This window comes from Cimex lectularius, unplaced genomic scaffold (assembly GCF_000648675.2).
Source record: "Cimex lectularius strain Harlan isolate CLEC.00 unplaced genomic scaffold, Clec_2.1 scaffold97, whole genome shotgun sequence".
Taxonomy (NCBI): domain Eukaryota; kingdom Metazoa; phylum Arthropoda; class Insecta; order Hemiptera; family Cimicidae; genus Cimex; species Cimex lectularius.
In genome coordinates this window covers 265,882-280,273 of record NW_019392672.1, presented here as the reverse complement: position 1 = coordinate 280,273, position 14,392 = coordinate 265,882, and the positions used below count along the sequence as shown (strand labels likewise).

At 33.9% G+C, this 14,392-nt stretch overlaps 1 protein-coding gene across 1 annotated transcript; it reads right to left on the bottom strand.

The window, feature by feature from the left end:
* Nucleotides 1-2,091: 2,091 nt before the first annotated feature.
* On the bottom strand, nucleotides 2,092-9,822 carry LOC106667086 (probable actin-related protein 2/3 complex subunit 2). The gene is made up of 7 exons (XM_014394777.2): nucleotides 9,411-9,822; nucleotides 9,188-9,281; nucleotides 9,015-9,114; nucleotides 2,915-3,101; nucleotides 2,600-2,820; nucleotides 2,336-2,537; nucleotides 2,092-2,271 (listed from the first exon to the last, which is right to left on the bottom strand). The coding sequence occupies exons 1-7, from the start codon at nucleotides 9,482-9,484 to the stop codon at nucleotides 2,244-2,246; spliced, it is 906 nt and encodes a 301-aa protein (XP_014250263.1). The 5' UTR covers nucleotides 9,485-9,822; the 3' UTR covers nucleotides 2,092-2,243.
* Nucleotides 9,823-14,392: the final 4,570 nt, after the last annotated feature.

Sequence of the window (14,392 nt, the reverse complement as noted above, 5' to 3'; positions counted from 1 at the left end):
AAGGCTGGGGATTATCAAATAGCCATCTACTTGGACAGCCAGGTGGCACATAAGGCAATTGCCGCATCGATGGCAAAATCCAGTCATCTGGGACTGCATTAAAGCCCAGGAGAAAATAAAATTACCCTTGCCTGGGTACTGAGGGCAGAGAGCTATGAAGATTTAAGTTGGCCAAGGAAAATTCAATGAGATCACCTTTTTTTGCTTACCAAAATGTCAAAAACACGTATCCATTAGGCAATGGATTAATAAGTCTTCTACTCAATAGGAATGTAGCCCAGGACAGAGGCATGTAGAAAAATTTATCGAAGGACTATCAGAAACAAACAGCTGAACTACTAAATCTAGGACAAGCTAGTTGGTTTGCTAACTGGACACAGCAGATTCCAGAGGCATATGTATAGACTTGGAGTGGCAGGATCAAGCCTGTGCAGATATTGCCAAGAAGAAGAAGAAACAGCAGAACATGTCCACGAAGCCGATAGGCTTTGATTCCTAATAATGGGAGAGGAAAAGCCAGGGCCTGAGGTGTATACACAGGAGCCCTTGAAAAAGCTTTGGGGTCTAGTAAAAAGCCTCAAGCTCTGGCTAAAAAAAAAAAAAAAGGAGATGGACAATAAGCCAATACTGGTCACAGTGCACAGAGGACAGCTCCTATGTAATCTAATCTACAGTCGAACCAAAAACACTTGGTTGGTGAAGAACCTCTTTCCCTGTTTTTATGTGCATATTCTGAAATTGGAGTAGCAGTTTCCTTTTCAAAGTATTTATTAACAATATTTCTCCTTGTTTTTCTAGGTTAATTTTTCTCTCTTTTTGCTTATGACCTGAACTTCCACTGATGCTTTTCTTCTGAAAAATATACCCTCCTTAAAAAAATAAAATAAATTTAACTGTATTTCAATTAATTAAGGTTTTTAGTTGAGATGAAAAAAAGTTAATGGCACGAGAGGGATTCGAACCCACAACCTTCGGCTAGATACGCCGTTTCTGTACCACCTGAGCTATCGTGACCTCGATCCACTTGGACATCAACTCCCCATCTCAACCCCACCTTATGAGTTTTCCCTCCTTTTGCCATTTTTGATGTCCGAGTGGATCGAGGTCACGATAGCTCAGGTGGTACAGCAACGGCGTATCTAGCCGAAGGTCGTGGGTTCGAATCCCTCTCGTGCCATTAACTTTTTTTTATCTCAACTAAAAACCTTAATTAATTGTCCTGTATTAATTGGTCAAGCAGAATTTAACTGTATTTTTTTAGTACTTTCAAATTGCCAGAAAAATACCTCTCAAACAATTTTTGTTGAGGTTTGTGCAAGTGTTATTCCACCATTCCATTGAGAATAAACAATGAACACCCTTTAATGTACCAACTATGAGTGGGAACATTGGCAAGCATACATGAACATTCTGAATATTTGTAAATATGCCCACACTAGACGCGCAGAATATTTGTGAACTTTCACAAACAGGACGCAGCTTTAGGGAAACAAAATTGTTAGAGGGAATGAAGTACATGTTATTAAAATTGTTATATATATATTGCTTTATTTTTACAATATTTTGTCATGAATGTCGTTTTTCTTAATTGTAGAAAACAAAATAACTTGAATCTTAGTTTTTATAAACCCAAAAAGCAGATTTTTAATTTAATTCACAAATTTTGTCACTTACCTATTCAAAAGCAATTATAATGTAATAACAAAATTTTAAAAAAATTTACTTATATTTATTTACAAATACAAATTAATAAAAATAAAAACGGTTTAAAATTATCTATTAGATTTATTAATTTGCACAACACATATATCCATACAATGCACTTTGAATAAAAAGTTAAATTTTAAATACAATATTTAAAGTTAAAAACATAAAATAAATGAATAACAACTTTCAATAATATTTCAAGTTAATACCAACTTAATACATAATTTTTTTTACATTAAATTTGTTTTAAGTGTACTTTATTTACATATTTAGTATGTCCTTCTCAGGGCATTTTATATTATAATAGACAATAATATAAATTATATTAATCATTGTACAATTTATAATATGTCTAGTATTGAGCGAATTAATTGTTCATTTCTGATCTCCTTGCTAATTTTATTTATAACCAGCTCCTATAATGATTTGACACAATTTAGGGCTAGAAAATAACAAAAATAGTTTTTGCTAAAACAAGACATGGTACTACGACTGGGCAGGAGTTGGCGATTCCAGTTGTAGGCGGGAAAGTTTAATCAATCCCGTCTTACGAAAGTTCGTCCACTGAAAATGAAAACGTACAAGTGAATGAATATGCACAAAAGAAAGGCATTTTGTTGTTACATACGTCATAGTTTTCTTCTCTGTGCTCTTTGACTCGGGTCTCGCTCTGTTCAAGACTTTCAAGAAGTCCGAAGTCTTAGCTCTCATCCTCGAATGAATATAGGCCTTAGAACATTTGATGTGATAATGTAAATAATCGCGAAACATGTGTATTAAGTTAATTGTATTATCCCTCCTCTGTGGGTTTGTATGTCTTGGAAATAATACTAAAAAGTAAAATAAAAATTTAATATAAAAAAAAATAATTCAAACAATAAAAGTAAATTACCAAATGTAACATATCCTATATTTTCCCCTACTCGTGCGTCTGTGTTAACCAGTTCTAAAGGAGGTTCTTTATGACTAAACAATACTTGGGGTGCCGTATGGCTTGCCCGCCGGCCTTCTTTGAACTCCTGCATGAACACTTTACCGATAATGACATCATTCTCGTCTTTGAATATTGTACTGAAGACTACAGTGACTCTATCGGCTTTCGCTTCAACGTACCTGTTAACATTTTAAGTAATTTTGATATCAAAAGTATCTAGATGACCTTAGGAAAAAAAATTAAGTAATATATAATAAACTAAAAGGGACTTACATAGTTTCATCATTTCTATAATTGATGACAGCTCTTTTGTGTCCTTCTTCGCCCTTCTCTTGAAAGTCAAAGTACTTCTCAAATACAGATGCAAAACAGTTTCTCTTGAGAAGCCCAATTTTCTTTACAAGCTCTTGCCAATCATCAGGTATGTTTTTTAGGTCGACTAATACTGAGACATTGAAGCCTAATAAATGAAATCAAATAAATAGTCCAAAGGCTGACAATGACACCAAATTATAACTTTGTTAATAATATTGGACGTGTATGTTTTTTTTTTTAATTTTGAAGAAAAAAATTTTTTTTCACACCTATAAAGGCCGTCTTTATTACTTGCCAGCCCTATTAGCTCTAGGGTGGACCTATTGAAAGGGATTGTTAAGAAAGGGGCAGTTGACCGCAAAAAAATCTAGAATAAACTGCGATGAGTACGACATCAAAAAAAGATAAAATTCATTTGAGGCCTTGGCAGACAGTGGATGCCTGTCAAAATTTATATGGTTATAAGGTAGTAGCTGAGAGTGCGAGCAATGGAAAGAGACAAATCAAAAGACCAGCCTTATCGTGGAATGCTTAATGAGCTTAAAAGCAATGACTTATTAATTGTATGATGAGGACAATTTATCTTTAGTGGAGGTATCAAAGTTTTCAGGTGCATCGCATAACAATAAAAATAATAATCCTATCTTGGGGTTACGTTGTGAAATTTGATTCATGGGAAAAAAGAAGACTGCATGGCTTTTTGCGTTTTACACCTGAAGAAAGATAAGAATAAATAGGAAGGTTTCATTACCTATTTGGTCACTGGGGATGAGAAGTGGTCCTTTTAAAAATATATTAAATTACAATTAATTAAGGTTTTTAGTTGAGATGAAAAAAAGTTAATGGCACGAGCGGGATTCGAACCCACTATCTTCGGCTAGATGCGCCGCTGCTCTACCACTTGAGCTATCGTGACCTCGATCCACTCGGACAGGTGATGTTGATAGGAAGTTGATGTCCGAGTGGATCGAGGTCACGATAGCTCAGGTGGTAGAGCAGCGACTTATCTAGCCGAAGATCGTGGGTTCGAATCCCGCTCGTGCCATTAACTTTTTTTTATCTCAACTAAAAACCTTAATTAATTGTAATGTATTAATTGGTCAAGCGGACCACGAAATTAGTGAATTTAATATATTAAATGTTGAAAGATCATTTACAAGAAGAACAAAACACCGCCAATATCAGAATTGCCCCCTCGTAAGGTCCTATTGTCGGTTTAGATGGATATTCGAAGAATAATTTATTGGGTACTGTTACCAGCAATCAACCCCTATGTCAGCAGCTAGTGTCATGGGTCAGCGTTGAAGGAAAACTGCCTTGGTGAATACATGCAATGTCATGTTTCACCATGACTACGCCCGGCCTAATACAGCTGCACTCGATTAAAGTAAAATCGCTGAGTTAGACTGGTAACAAATGCCCCGGCCATCTATATTCTCCAGCCCCTTCTGACTTTTACTTGTTCCGCTCCCTAGACAACCACTTAAATTGTAGTGAATTTTTGAACGAAAACGCTCTGAAAATCTGACTTGTAAATTTCTTCTCATCTAACTCATCATATTTCGGACAAAAAGTATTCTACCAGAACGTTGACAGTAAGTTATAGAAAACAAAAGAAATTTATGTTTTGGATTAAAAATAAAATAAACATATTTTGAAAGTTTGAATTTTTTTCTGAAAACTGAAAGAAAAAAACTTATGCACACAACAATAGTAAATGATTAAAAATAATGTTTGTAAGAGCAGAAAAAGTATAAATTTTTCTACTTGTTAGATTTTGAATTTTCTAGAATTATCTTTATCTAATCTCCCCATCCGTTTTTGTTCTATTTATCCTATTTTAAATATTATTTAATAAAAGAACCAAATGGTAATAATAGGCTGACCTAGGTGATATTTTATATTTTTCAATAGTTGAAGAAGGTAGAAAACAAATTAAGAATTCTTTGTAATGAAAAAATGTAAGAAACTAGCTAGAGCTTACTGTACATAAATAAGAAAACTAATTTGAAATATAACGATAATTAATTATTTGTAAAGAAGACAATGAAAGTCATACAAACTAATAATCAATATGAAATTTTGTAATTAATATTATTATTTGTAATTTTTGAATTTTGATATTAAGTAATTTGAGAATGAGAACTTAATATGAGTGAATGTTTTAAATTTTCAAATGGATCTTTTTTATTATAGAGCTCTGTTCTTATTCAATCCCGTAAGGAAGAATAATATCGGTTGACAAATGAGAGCAACCATGAGATAAAAGAAAAAAGATACTGGGAGAGAAAAAATTTGAAATGAATGTCTGATAACAATTAAATTCAACATACAAAATATGAAATCCCGTTTATCAAGTAGACATCTCTTAGTTTCGGAACCTAATACAAAAGCATTGGGGTTACACTCATATAATTTATTACTTTGAACTTTTTTAAATCTGTTTGTTCCTATTATGTCTATGAATAAACAGGAGCTTCCTGGACGTTATTCAAAGGCTAAATTAGGAAATAATTCACTCGGACCGGTGTGAACTATATGAACCACATAAGTCAAGTTTGAGCCAGATGACAAAAATATTTGAAAAATTTAAAATGATTATTAATCTAAAATAATGGTTTTAATTTAATGTTGTATTAATTTGCACCATAAATTAAATAATTTATTTCTTTAAATGAAGTGTTGCCATGCTGTTTAATAAAACTGTTTAGCTAGACTTTTGGCAAGAAAATTGGTACTCAAATTAACATTCACTTTTTTTTTTCTTTTTTTAAGGGTTCCCAACAAGAGGTCCTATCAACCCTCGGGGTGCTAGTAACATTTACATGTTAATAAACATATTTTTTTAGATTAAGAATGTACTTTTATAAATAATGAAAAATATTAAAATTAATTAATTTTTTTAAAAAGGGAGACATTTTGCAAAACATTGCTCGAGTGCCTCTAGCACATTATGCTTGACAAGTGTGGAGCTATGGAAACAATTTAGTGAAGTAATTTAATTTTGAAAGTGGAGAACAAATTTAATTTTTAAATTTTGAGAATTTTAGTTGTTTTAGTATTGTTTCTTTCTAAGCTCAGTGTATTAAGTTTATTGGTGAATGTTAAGAAACATTTCCAAGCCATTTTATTGTTTTAAACTAAAACGTAAATACATTATTATTTATATTTATAGTAATGCAACATTTATTTTTATTAAAAAACAAACCACACAGAAATGTTTTCAAATAGTAACCAACAAATTTAAACAAGACAGATTAATCTTAAAAATTTTAAATAAAACAACTTTAAAACAATATTAACATGTAAAAGACAGATTGCATTTATTAATTCATTTCACTTTTACAAGAAATCAATTTGAAGTAGCAACAGGCCAAAGTCGCTAACTCGCAACTCCCGACTCAACCGAGGCTTCAATTTCGATAAATTGAAAACTGTCCTGATCAAGGCAAAAAATTCTACTTAAAAAAAAAAAAAAAAAAAAAAAAAAAAACCAATAAATCGAGAAAAAAAATACTTTTCAAATGTTTTTTTAGACTTTTGTTATTTCCGAATTTTGGCAGCAAAAGAAACACCTTTCAGGTGACTACATACCATGCTATGTTGTTTGTTTTTCCTATTATTTTATTTTAAATTCAAAATGTTGAGAGTACGTAGATTCAATTTTTGTTAATGATGGTTCTACTCACAGATTTTGAAAAGTTGAATCGTGAGAACATGCCTTTAACAAAGTACAGGTTATATATTATAAAATGGACATCTTTCGGCTGTGATCTCTGTGTAACCCACGCTTGACGATTTGAACCAGGATCATCATTTAAATGTGGTTCAACACAAATTGAAAAATGACAATTCATGGTCTTGCAACATTGTATCTCAAGCTATTGGGAAGTAGCGCTCAAAGGACATTTTCCAACTTCTTAGTCACATATTTCATCAATCAATGTGGCATATTCAAGCTCCAGTTGGTTTTCTTTTAATAAATCATTTAACGCAGAAAAACACCTTTTCCTTTTCAATAGGTTCAACCCAAAACTGGATTTTCCTTTTGAAGGCGAGATTTTAGCTCTAGCACACATCGCCCATCGCTCTTGGGTTCAAGATAAGACATAACAAAGATTTACTGGAAAGTAAATCTTGATTATACATACTGAGTAGTCCCATTTGTCATTAGCATTGAAAGTTGTGATACTCTTCTCATGAAAAGAAAGATTAATCTCATTCATTTTGATGAAAATATCTTATAATTTGGCTAATTTGAAATTGTGGTCCATCAACAGAGATTAGACTTCACAATGTAATTCCTGAAATCCTGAAAGTGCTTTCGCAAGTCGTCACTTTTAAATTTTGACAAAGCCAACAGGTCTATATTCAGGTGAATATGAATGTTTATCATAGACATTACTTCAGACTCTGACTTGAAATCTATTTTCGAGTCTGATCGTTACCCCCATTTTTGCCTCTGTCCGGAAAACAAAACATTTTAATCATTCATTGAAAAATTGATGGAAATCTGGATTTTCTATCTATATAACCACCAAAACTAAATACCGAAGCTGTCTAGATGCTGAATTCGTCATCCTTCTCCAGCAATCAAAAATTAAATGCAACATGTTCAAATTGTGCAGGCTAAAACCTCACTCTTCCCATTATTACTATTATTATTAATACTTTTGAAATTGCCTCAAGTAAGTAGTATTTCAGCTACGAGGTTATATGAACCCTTGGGGTGCCGGCATTTTTGTAAGTATGTCAGGACCTTTACCTTAAGCTAGGTATCCATTGCATAAAACACTCGCATAACTGTTTCGATTAACTTGTCTTGCCTAGAGACCTATCCAGGACTGTGAAACTCTTGGTGCGAGGATGTTTCAGGGTGAGCCGACCAACTATTGGTTTTTTTAGGGTGCATCAAAGTGTAGTGTTGTTTGTGTAAACGCATTTGTCTCGAGTATGAGAATGTACCAGGAGGTGTGCATTCAACTTATCCGAATGTCTCACAGCTACTGATTTTCAGCCATTTTGAGCCACTTCTTAGTTCTAAGATGCAGTTAGTCAGTTCTTAGTTCAGTTAGTCTGCTCCGAGTATTAGTCAATTCTTCATTCAGTTAGTAAGTTTTCAGTCCAGTTAGTCAGTTCTTTTCAGTTAAGCAGTTCTCAGTCCAGTTAGTCTGTTCTCAGCATTAGTAAAGTCTTTGTTCAGTTAGTAGGTTTTTAGTCAGCTCTCAGCTCAGTTAGTTAGTTCTTAGTTCAGTTAATCAGTTTTCAGTACTAGTCAAGTCTACGTTCTGTTAGTAAGTTTTCAGTTCAGTTAGTCAGTTCTAACAATCAGTTAGTCAATTTTAAGATTCATTTAATCAGTTCTCAGTATTAGTAAAGTCTTCATTCAGTTAGTCAGTTCTTTTCAGTTAGTCTGGAGTTCTCAGTCCAGTTAGTCTGTTCTCAGTATTAATAAAGTTTTTGTTCAGTTAATAGGTTTTATTCCAGTTAGTCAGTTCCAAGAATCAGTTAGTCAATTCTAAGATTCAATTAATCAGTTCTCAGTACAGTTAGTCTGTTCTCAGTATTAGTAAAGTCTTTGTTCAGTTAGGAAGTTTTCACTCCAGTTAGTCAGTTCTTAGTTCAGTTAATCATTTATTTTCAGTTAATAAGTTCTTAGTTTCTGTCAGTAAGTTTTTAATCCAGTTAGACTGTTTTCAGTTGTTAGTTTACTACATATACTATAAGTAGCTAATTTTAAATACTTGAATGGAAGTGGTCTGCCCTGGATTTTGTTCTGTGAAAGGGGTCCGTTGACTAAAAAGTTTGGGAACCCTTAGTCTATATTATGAATGATCCTGTCAAGCCTATTGAATCTGCCGACGTTCTGTTTATTTTTAAACTATCAAATGATTTTTAAAACGGCCGATATATTAAAAAAAAGACATGCGAGTGTAAAGTTTAATAACATTTTTGCTGTTTTAGTAATCTTATCTTGGGAATGACGGGTTGTTATCGGTCGTTTCGTCCCCGGCTACCAGAAAAGGCGAGCCGCTGACTCAACTCAAGAGAGACTCACCGTCTTCGGGCTCGGTCAAGTAGGGGCCGTACACCCTTTTAAGGAGTTGGTCGGCGCCGTGTTCCTGGAGCTGTTTGTAAAATTTCAGTGAGATGCTCGTCTGTAAAGGAAAAGAAAGAAATTAAACGAGACGGTCGAAAGGTTGGGCGATGAGAAATCAAGCCGAGACCCACCCTGACTTTGCTCTTGTCCCCGTCCACGTTGGAAATGTGGAAAAGAACGCCGTCGAAATCGGCGACCGTGATGTCCAGCGACTCGGGCTTGTTCCTGGGGGAGAAGAAAAACGTTTTATAAACCGGTCTCGATTCGTTAATATTAGATTTGTCCAAGTTTGACGGCCGTCGGGCGAGGCGCTCTCACCTCGCCGGCAATCCGGCCGGCCGACTCCGGACTCACTCAGCCAAAGCGTTCTGGAACTTGATCGTGAGAGTGTCCTCGACTATCCTGTTGTTGATCTCCAACAGGATCATTTCGGCCTTGTTCTGTTGACGGGCGAAACGAGACTAGTCGGACAATAACATGAATGGGTTCGGCCGCAGATAAACTGACTGATGACAGAGCTGAAGGTTAGCCTTCCTCGGGGGTAAACCGCCGGAAACTGTATCGTACGACTTTTTCGACGAAGACCCTCGTCGGACGTTTTAGTCCTGGCCTGGAGGAAATTTCCACTCGAGGATTTATCGTGGTGAAATGGTTTTCCGAACTTCTCGACCGAAAGGATCGTAACAAATCTACGACCGGTTTGTTACAATACGACTCCTTAATTTAAAAACCGTAATTTAAACACATATCGCCATTTCGGGTGATCTACACACGCTAATAATCCATTTAAATAATCGAATTGCTTAATTAAACGAGTGGTTGTGTTAAATACTAATTTTTAAATTTGAATAAAAAGTTTCTACTGACCTAAATTTGTCCCGCCTCGGTTCGAATTCAAGGTCGACTCCTTCAGTCACGTGTCGGTGGGCCTTTTCATTTCAATATTACCTAGAAACAAATGTACAATGTAATGCTTATAACTAAAATAAAACATTGAACTATACTAATTCATTATTCTTTTCATGTAAGGTCAATACCTAGGTTGAGATGAAAAAACTAGTGTCATGAGCGAGATTCGAACCAACAACCTTCGGCTCACTACGCCACTGCTCTAACCACTTGAGCTATTTTGTCTTTGATCTATGTACTTGGACACCAAGTCCCCATCTCAACCTACAACATTTTTTCATTTTACGGATCAAAAACCCATTTCATAAAAATAAATACAATGCAAGGCTTATAACTAACTCAACATTAGTAAAGAATAAAACATTATACTATACCAATTAATTATTCTTTTTATGTAAGGTCTTAGTTGAGATGAAAAAGCTTGTGTCTCAAGCAAGATTCGAACCCACAACCTTCGGCTCGATACGCCACTGTGCTCTAACCACTAGAGCTATGTAACTGTGATCTACTTGGACACCGACACCAACTCGCAACTAAACTCAACAAAAAAAAAACCGATGCCAAGAATAGGAGGAATATTCTCGGGACCTGCTGATTTCCAAGTATTAAAGTTAAAATCTTCTATTTCTTACATGGATATGGCATATTTGTGCAAATAGAAGGTTGAAGTGTTGTGGGAATAAAAATTAGTATCAACAATTGTAGAGATAACAGAACTATTGGTTTTGTAAATTTTTGAAAAATGCTGCGCAAAGAATTGGCGATAATGGATCCATCAGAAGAAGAATTGACACCATACTTTATATGGGAACGCATAGCAGAAGTGTATATAGTGGAAATTATATAACACCAAAAGTAGATAATTTACATCAAATTATTGGGCTGGTACAACAATAATGCAGGCTTTTGAAAATACAGTCAAAACTATTTTTAATTTTTATTTTAAAAAAATTGAAATATTTTCCAACCTAAACATCTTTACATTTTATTTTACATCTATACATGTGGTTACATAATAAAATATTAAAATATTGCAAACTTGCTATTGCTCCCATTTTAGTTTCTCTTTTTAATAAATTCCTATCTACAAGAATATTTTAATATATATATTTTATTGAATTAATCCAATTTACAAAATGTGTGTTTCCTAGTGACATGTTGTTTTCATAATTTGTTGAAGTCGTGAGGAGCAGTCAAGAATGAGGTAGTTTAGAAAAACACCTTTTTCATTTTTTTGCCGATGTTTTGACCTTTATTCAGGTCACCTTCAGGGCCTGGGTAAATTATAAAACGTGTCGATTGGAAAAAAAATACAATTTAAAATGTAAATATAAATTCTGAACCAGGTATTTCATACTTACATAAAGTGTGGTGTTATTCTTGTGGTGCCATATTGGTTTTGTGTGAAAGTGTTGTGAAACGTGAATTTGTATTCTGCTATTTTTATATGATTGTGACAGGGAAACGAGGTAAATCTTGGAAATTTTCTCTGATATTTTTTGCTGACATTGATCAAAGAAAATTTCACAAATTTCTGTGGAGTGAAAAACTAAGGTGTCGAAGAGAATGCAGGCTTGAGTAGATCTTTTTAATAAGAAAGCTAAGTTTGGTGGTGAAACGGCTCATGTCCAGGACATTTGCACTTTCTCCACTAAACGTTCAACGTTTGTTGTTGACTAAAGAAATTCAAGTTTTTTCTGACCACCAGACAAAATTGCAACCACATAGTACTGTGATTTTTACTTGCACTTTCTGAACTGGGGAATGTGGAAGTCAAGCAGTATTTCCCTGTGAAGGGTCACAGTTTCTTTCCGTGTGATGGAGCATTTAGTGTGATTAAAAGGAAATTGAGAAGAGTCGATTGTGTTTACACTCCAAAGCTGCAAGTTCTGACAATGAAACAATTCTACTGTAGGATAATGTCATAATCTTGAACCGAAATAGCTGGTGGCCAAAAAACATGTCCTTGTGGAGGAATTGGCATTGCAAAGAAGAAATAACATGGAGAAAATAAGTTTCAAAATATCAGAATGTTATTACTTTGAGATGAGAAAAGGTGTTTTGAAGACATACATTAAAATAAGAGGGCTGGTGATGAGAACATTCAACCTCAGGAAGCAGAACATTTGAGCTTCACTTCCAGCAAAAAAAAAAAAAAAAAAAAAAATGAAGAAAAAAAGTTTTTACAACCCCTCAATATCATGGCCAACAACTTGTAGAAGAGGTGACCTTGATGAGGAAGACTTGAGTAAAATTATGTTTTAATGTACCCTGCTTTAAAAACTTACTGTTTACTTTATTTCACTACTTAGTACTTTGCCTTTTATTGACACTTTTAATGAGAAAAACATTTTAGATCACTTTTAGTGAAACTTTTTGAAATCTGCGAGTTTAGTGATAAAAGGCATCATGCCCACCACAGAAAAGTTGCAAGTTGCAGAAGAGTAAGTGGCAAATTCTTAAAAAATATAAAAATTCATCATAATTGCGTGTTATTACCTTGTATTATTAAACAAACACAGAAAAAAATGAATTTGTGAGAATTGGGGCAGTTTTTGTGCTGTGGTGTAAAATTAGGAAAAGTCAACACGCCCTTTCAAAACTGATCGATTCAATTAGAGTGAACTCATACCTAAATAGGCAGTCCTTCAGAGTATCCCTCAATGGAGCTATCTCACCTCTTACAGCTTAGCAGCAGGAGTGCCACAGGGATCGATCTTGGGACCCTGTTTTTCTACTCTCTTCATTAACGCCTTCTAGTATCCTTCTAGTAAGAAGCTCTGTTTGCATGAAGCTTCGAATAACCCTTCCTATTGTAGAATGATTTACACTCAGTACAACTTCACCCTAGCTGTAATAATAACGTTCCTCTAATAACATTATGACCCTGGCACTCTCATACTCACTCAAATGCCTGACTAGAGCCATTGAAAAAGGTTTAAGAATAAGAACGATGTCAAATCAAAACAATGAGGGAAAAAGATTAACCAAAAGCAATCTTTAAGTGTAGCGGAGAGGAAGTCATAATACTACTTTTTGTGCAAATGGGATTAATCAATATGAAAGTAAACAAAGTAACCAAAGCGTTGTTTACTGTTTACTTTGACTACGATAGCTTCTAATTACCTGTAAATAATGTAGAAAGATAATGGATTTAACTTTAAACTAAATAAATTGAGTGGTATGTTAAATTTGACCATCAGTGTATATTCCCAGACAAAGATCAGACTGCTTCATACGAGCTATTTGTTTGAATCTATCATCAAAGAAAAGACAATCTACCAAAACAGGAAGAGGAGTAGTAATTTATAAATATATACCCTTTACCTTAATGTAAAAATAAGTGTTTAAAATCCAATATAAAGATTGTGTTATTACTTTTATATTATGTGTTTACATGTGTGGTGATTAGTGACCGTTAGTTGATGATTATTCTGAGATTGTGAGGTGTGACATAGGTTTTAGAAAAACATTTTCTTATCGTGGCAATGTTTCGATTTTTATTGAGATCATCTTCAGGGCCTGGGATTTACAAACATTGTTTACATTTAACAAATACATATAGGATGTGACTTTCTTTTCCACATCCTACATGTATTCGTTAAATTTAAACAATGTTTATAAATCCCAGGCCCTGAAGATGATCTCAATAAAGATCGAAACGTTGCCACGATAAAGAAAATGTTTTTCTAAAACCTACATCACACCAGACTGCATCTCACGATCTCAGAATAATTGTGTTTACATTAGTTTTTTATTTGTTTTGAATAAATTATACAATTTTATGAGAGAGGATTATAATTCTGTTGGGGAGTGAACTACATGGCCCTGTGAAGACTTGCTAATTTTTTTATGTGATGCGGTCCAAGTAATATAAAAACTATCAATTGCAGTCATATTCCTACGGAATGGTCCCTGAAATAGTTTAATATTTTACTTATGTCTGTTAATTAAGTAAAACTATAACAGATGTTTTTCTCTTTGTCTATTCCACTCATAGGATAAATTATTTCATTTCTTTCAAAAGAGGTGGAATTGTTTTAATAACAGGTCGCACTACCATCATGGGTTCTTTCAAGACCTAGAGAATTTTTTTCTGCTTGTTTTCTATTTTCTTTTTAAATCTATCCTCCAATGTATTTCTCTATTTGGTCTTTCCTGAACGTAAAGTATGTAAAATGTAATTGTGATTGCTCATTTTGTATTAAAAAAAAGACGCTTAAATCTATTTAGACCTGCTGATTGCAGTAGTTGTTCCACTATAAATTTTTGTCATGCGAGTAATAAATATGACCAATAAAATCTATCAGGTACAGAATATATTACATTTTAAAAGGGTTCATGACGGTAGATGCAACAGCAGGTTCTGGTGTTTTTGCAAAAAAGTTTCATCTTATTATATAAAAATAATTTTTATTATGATACAG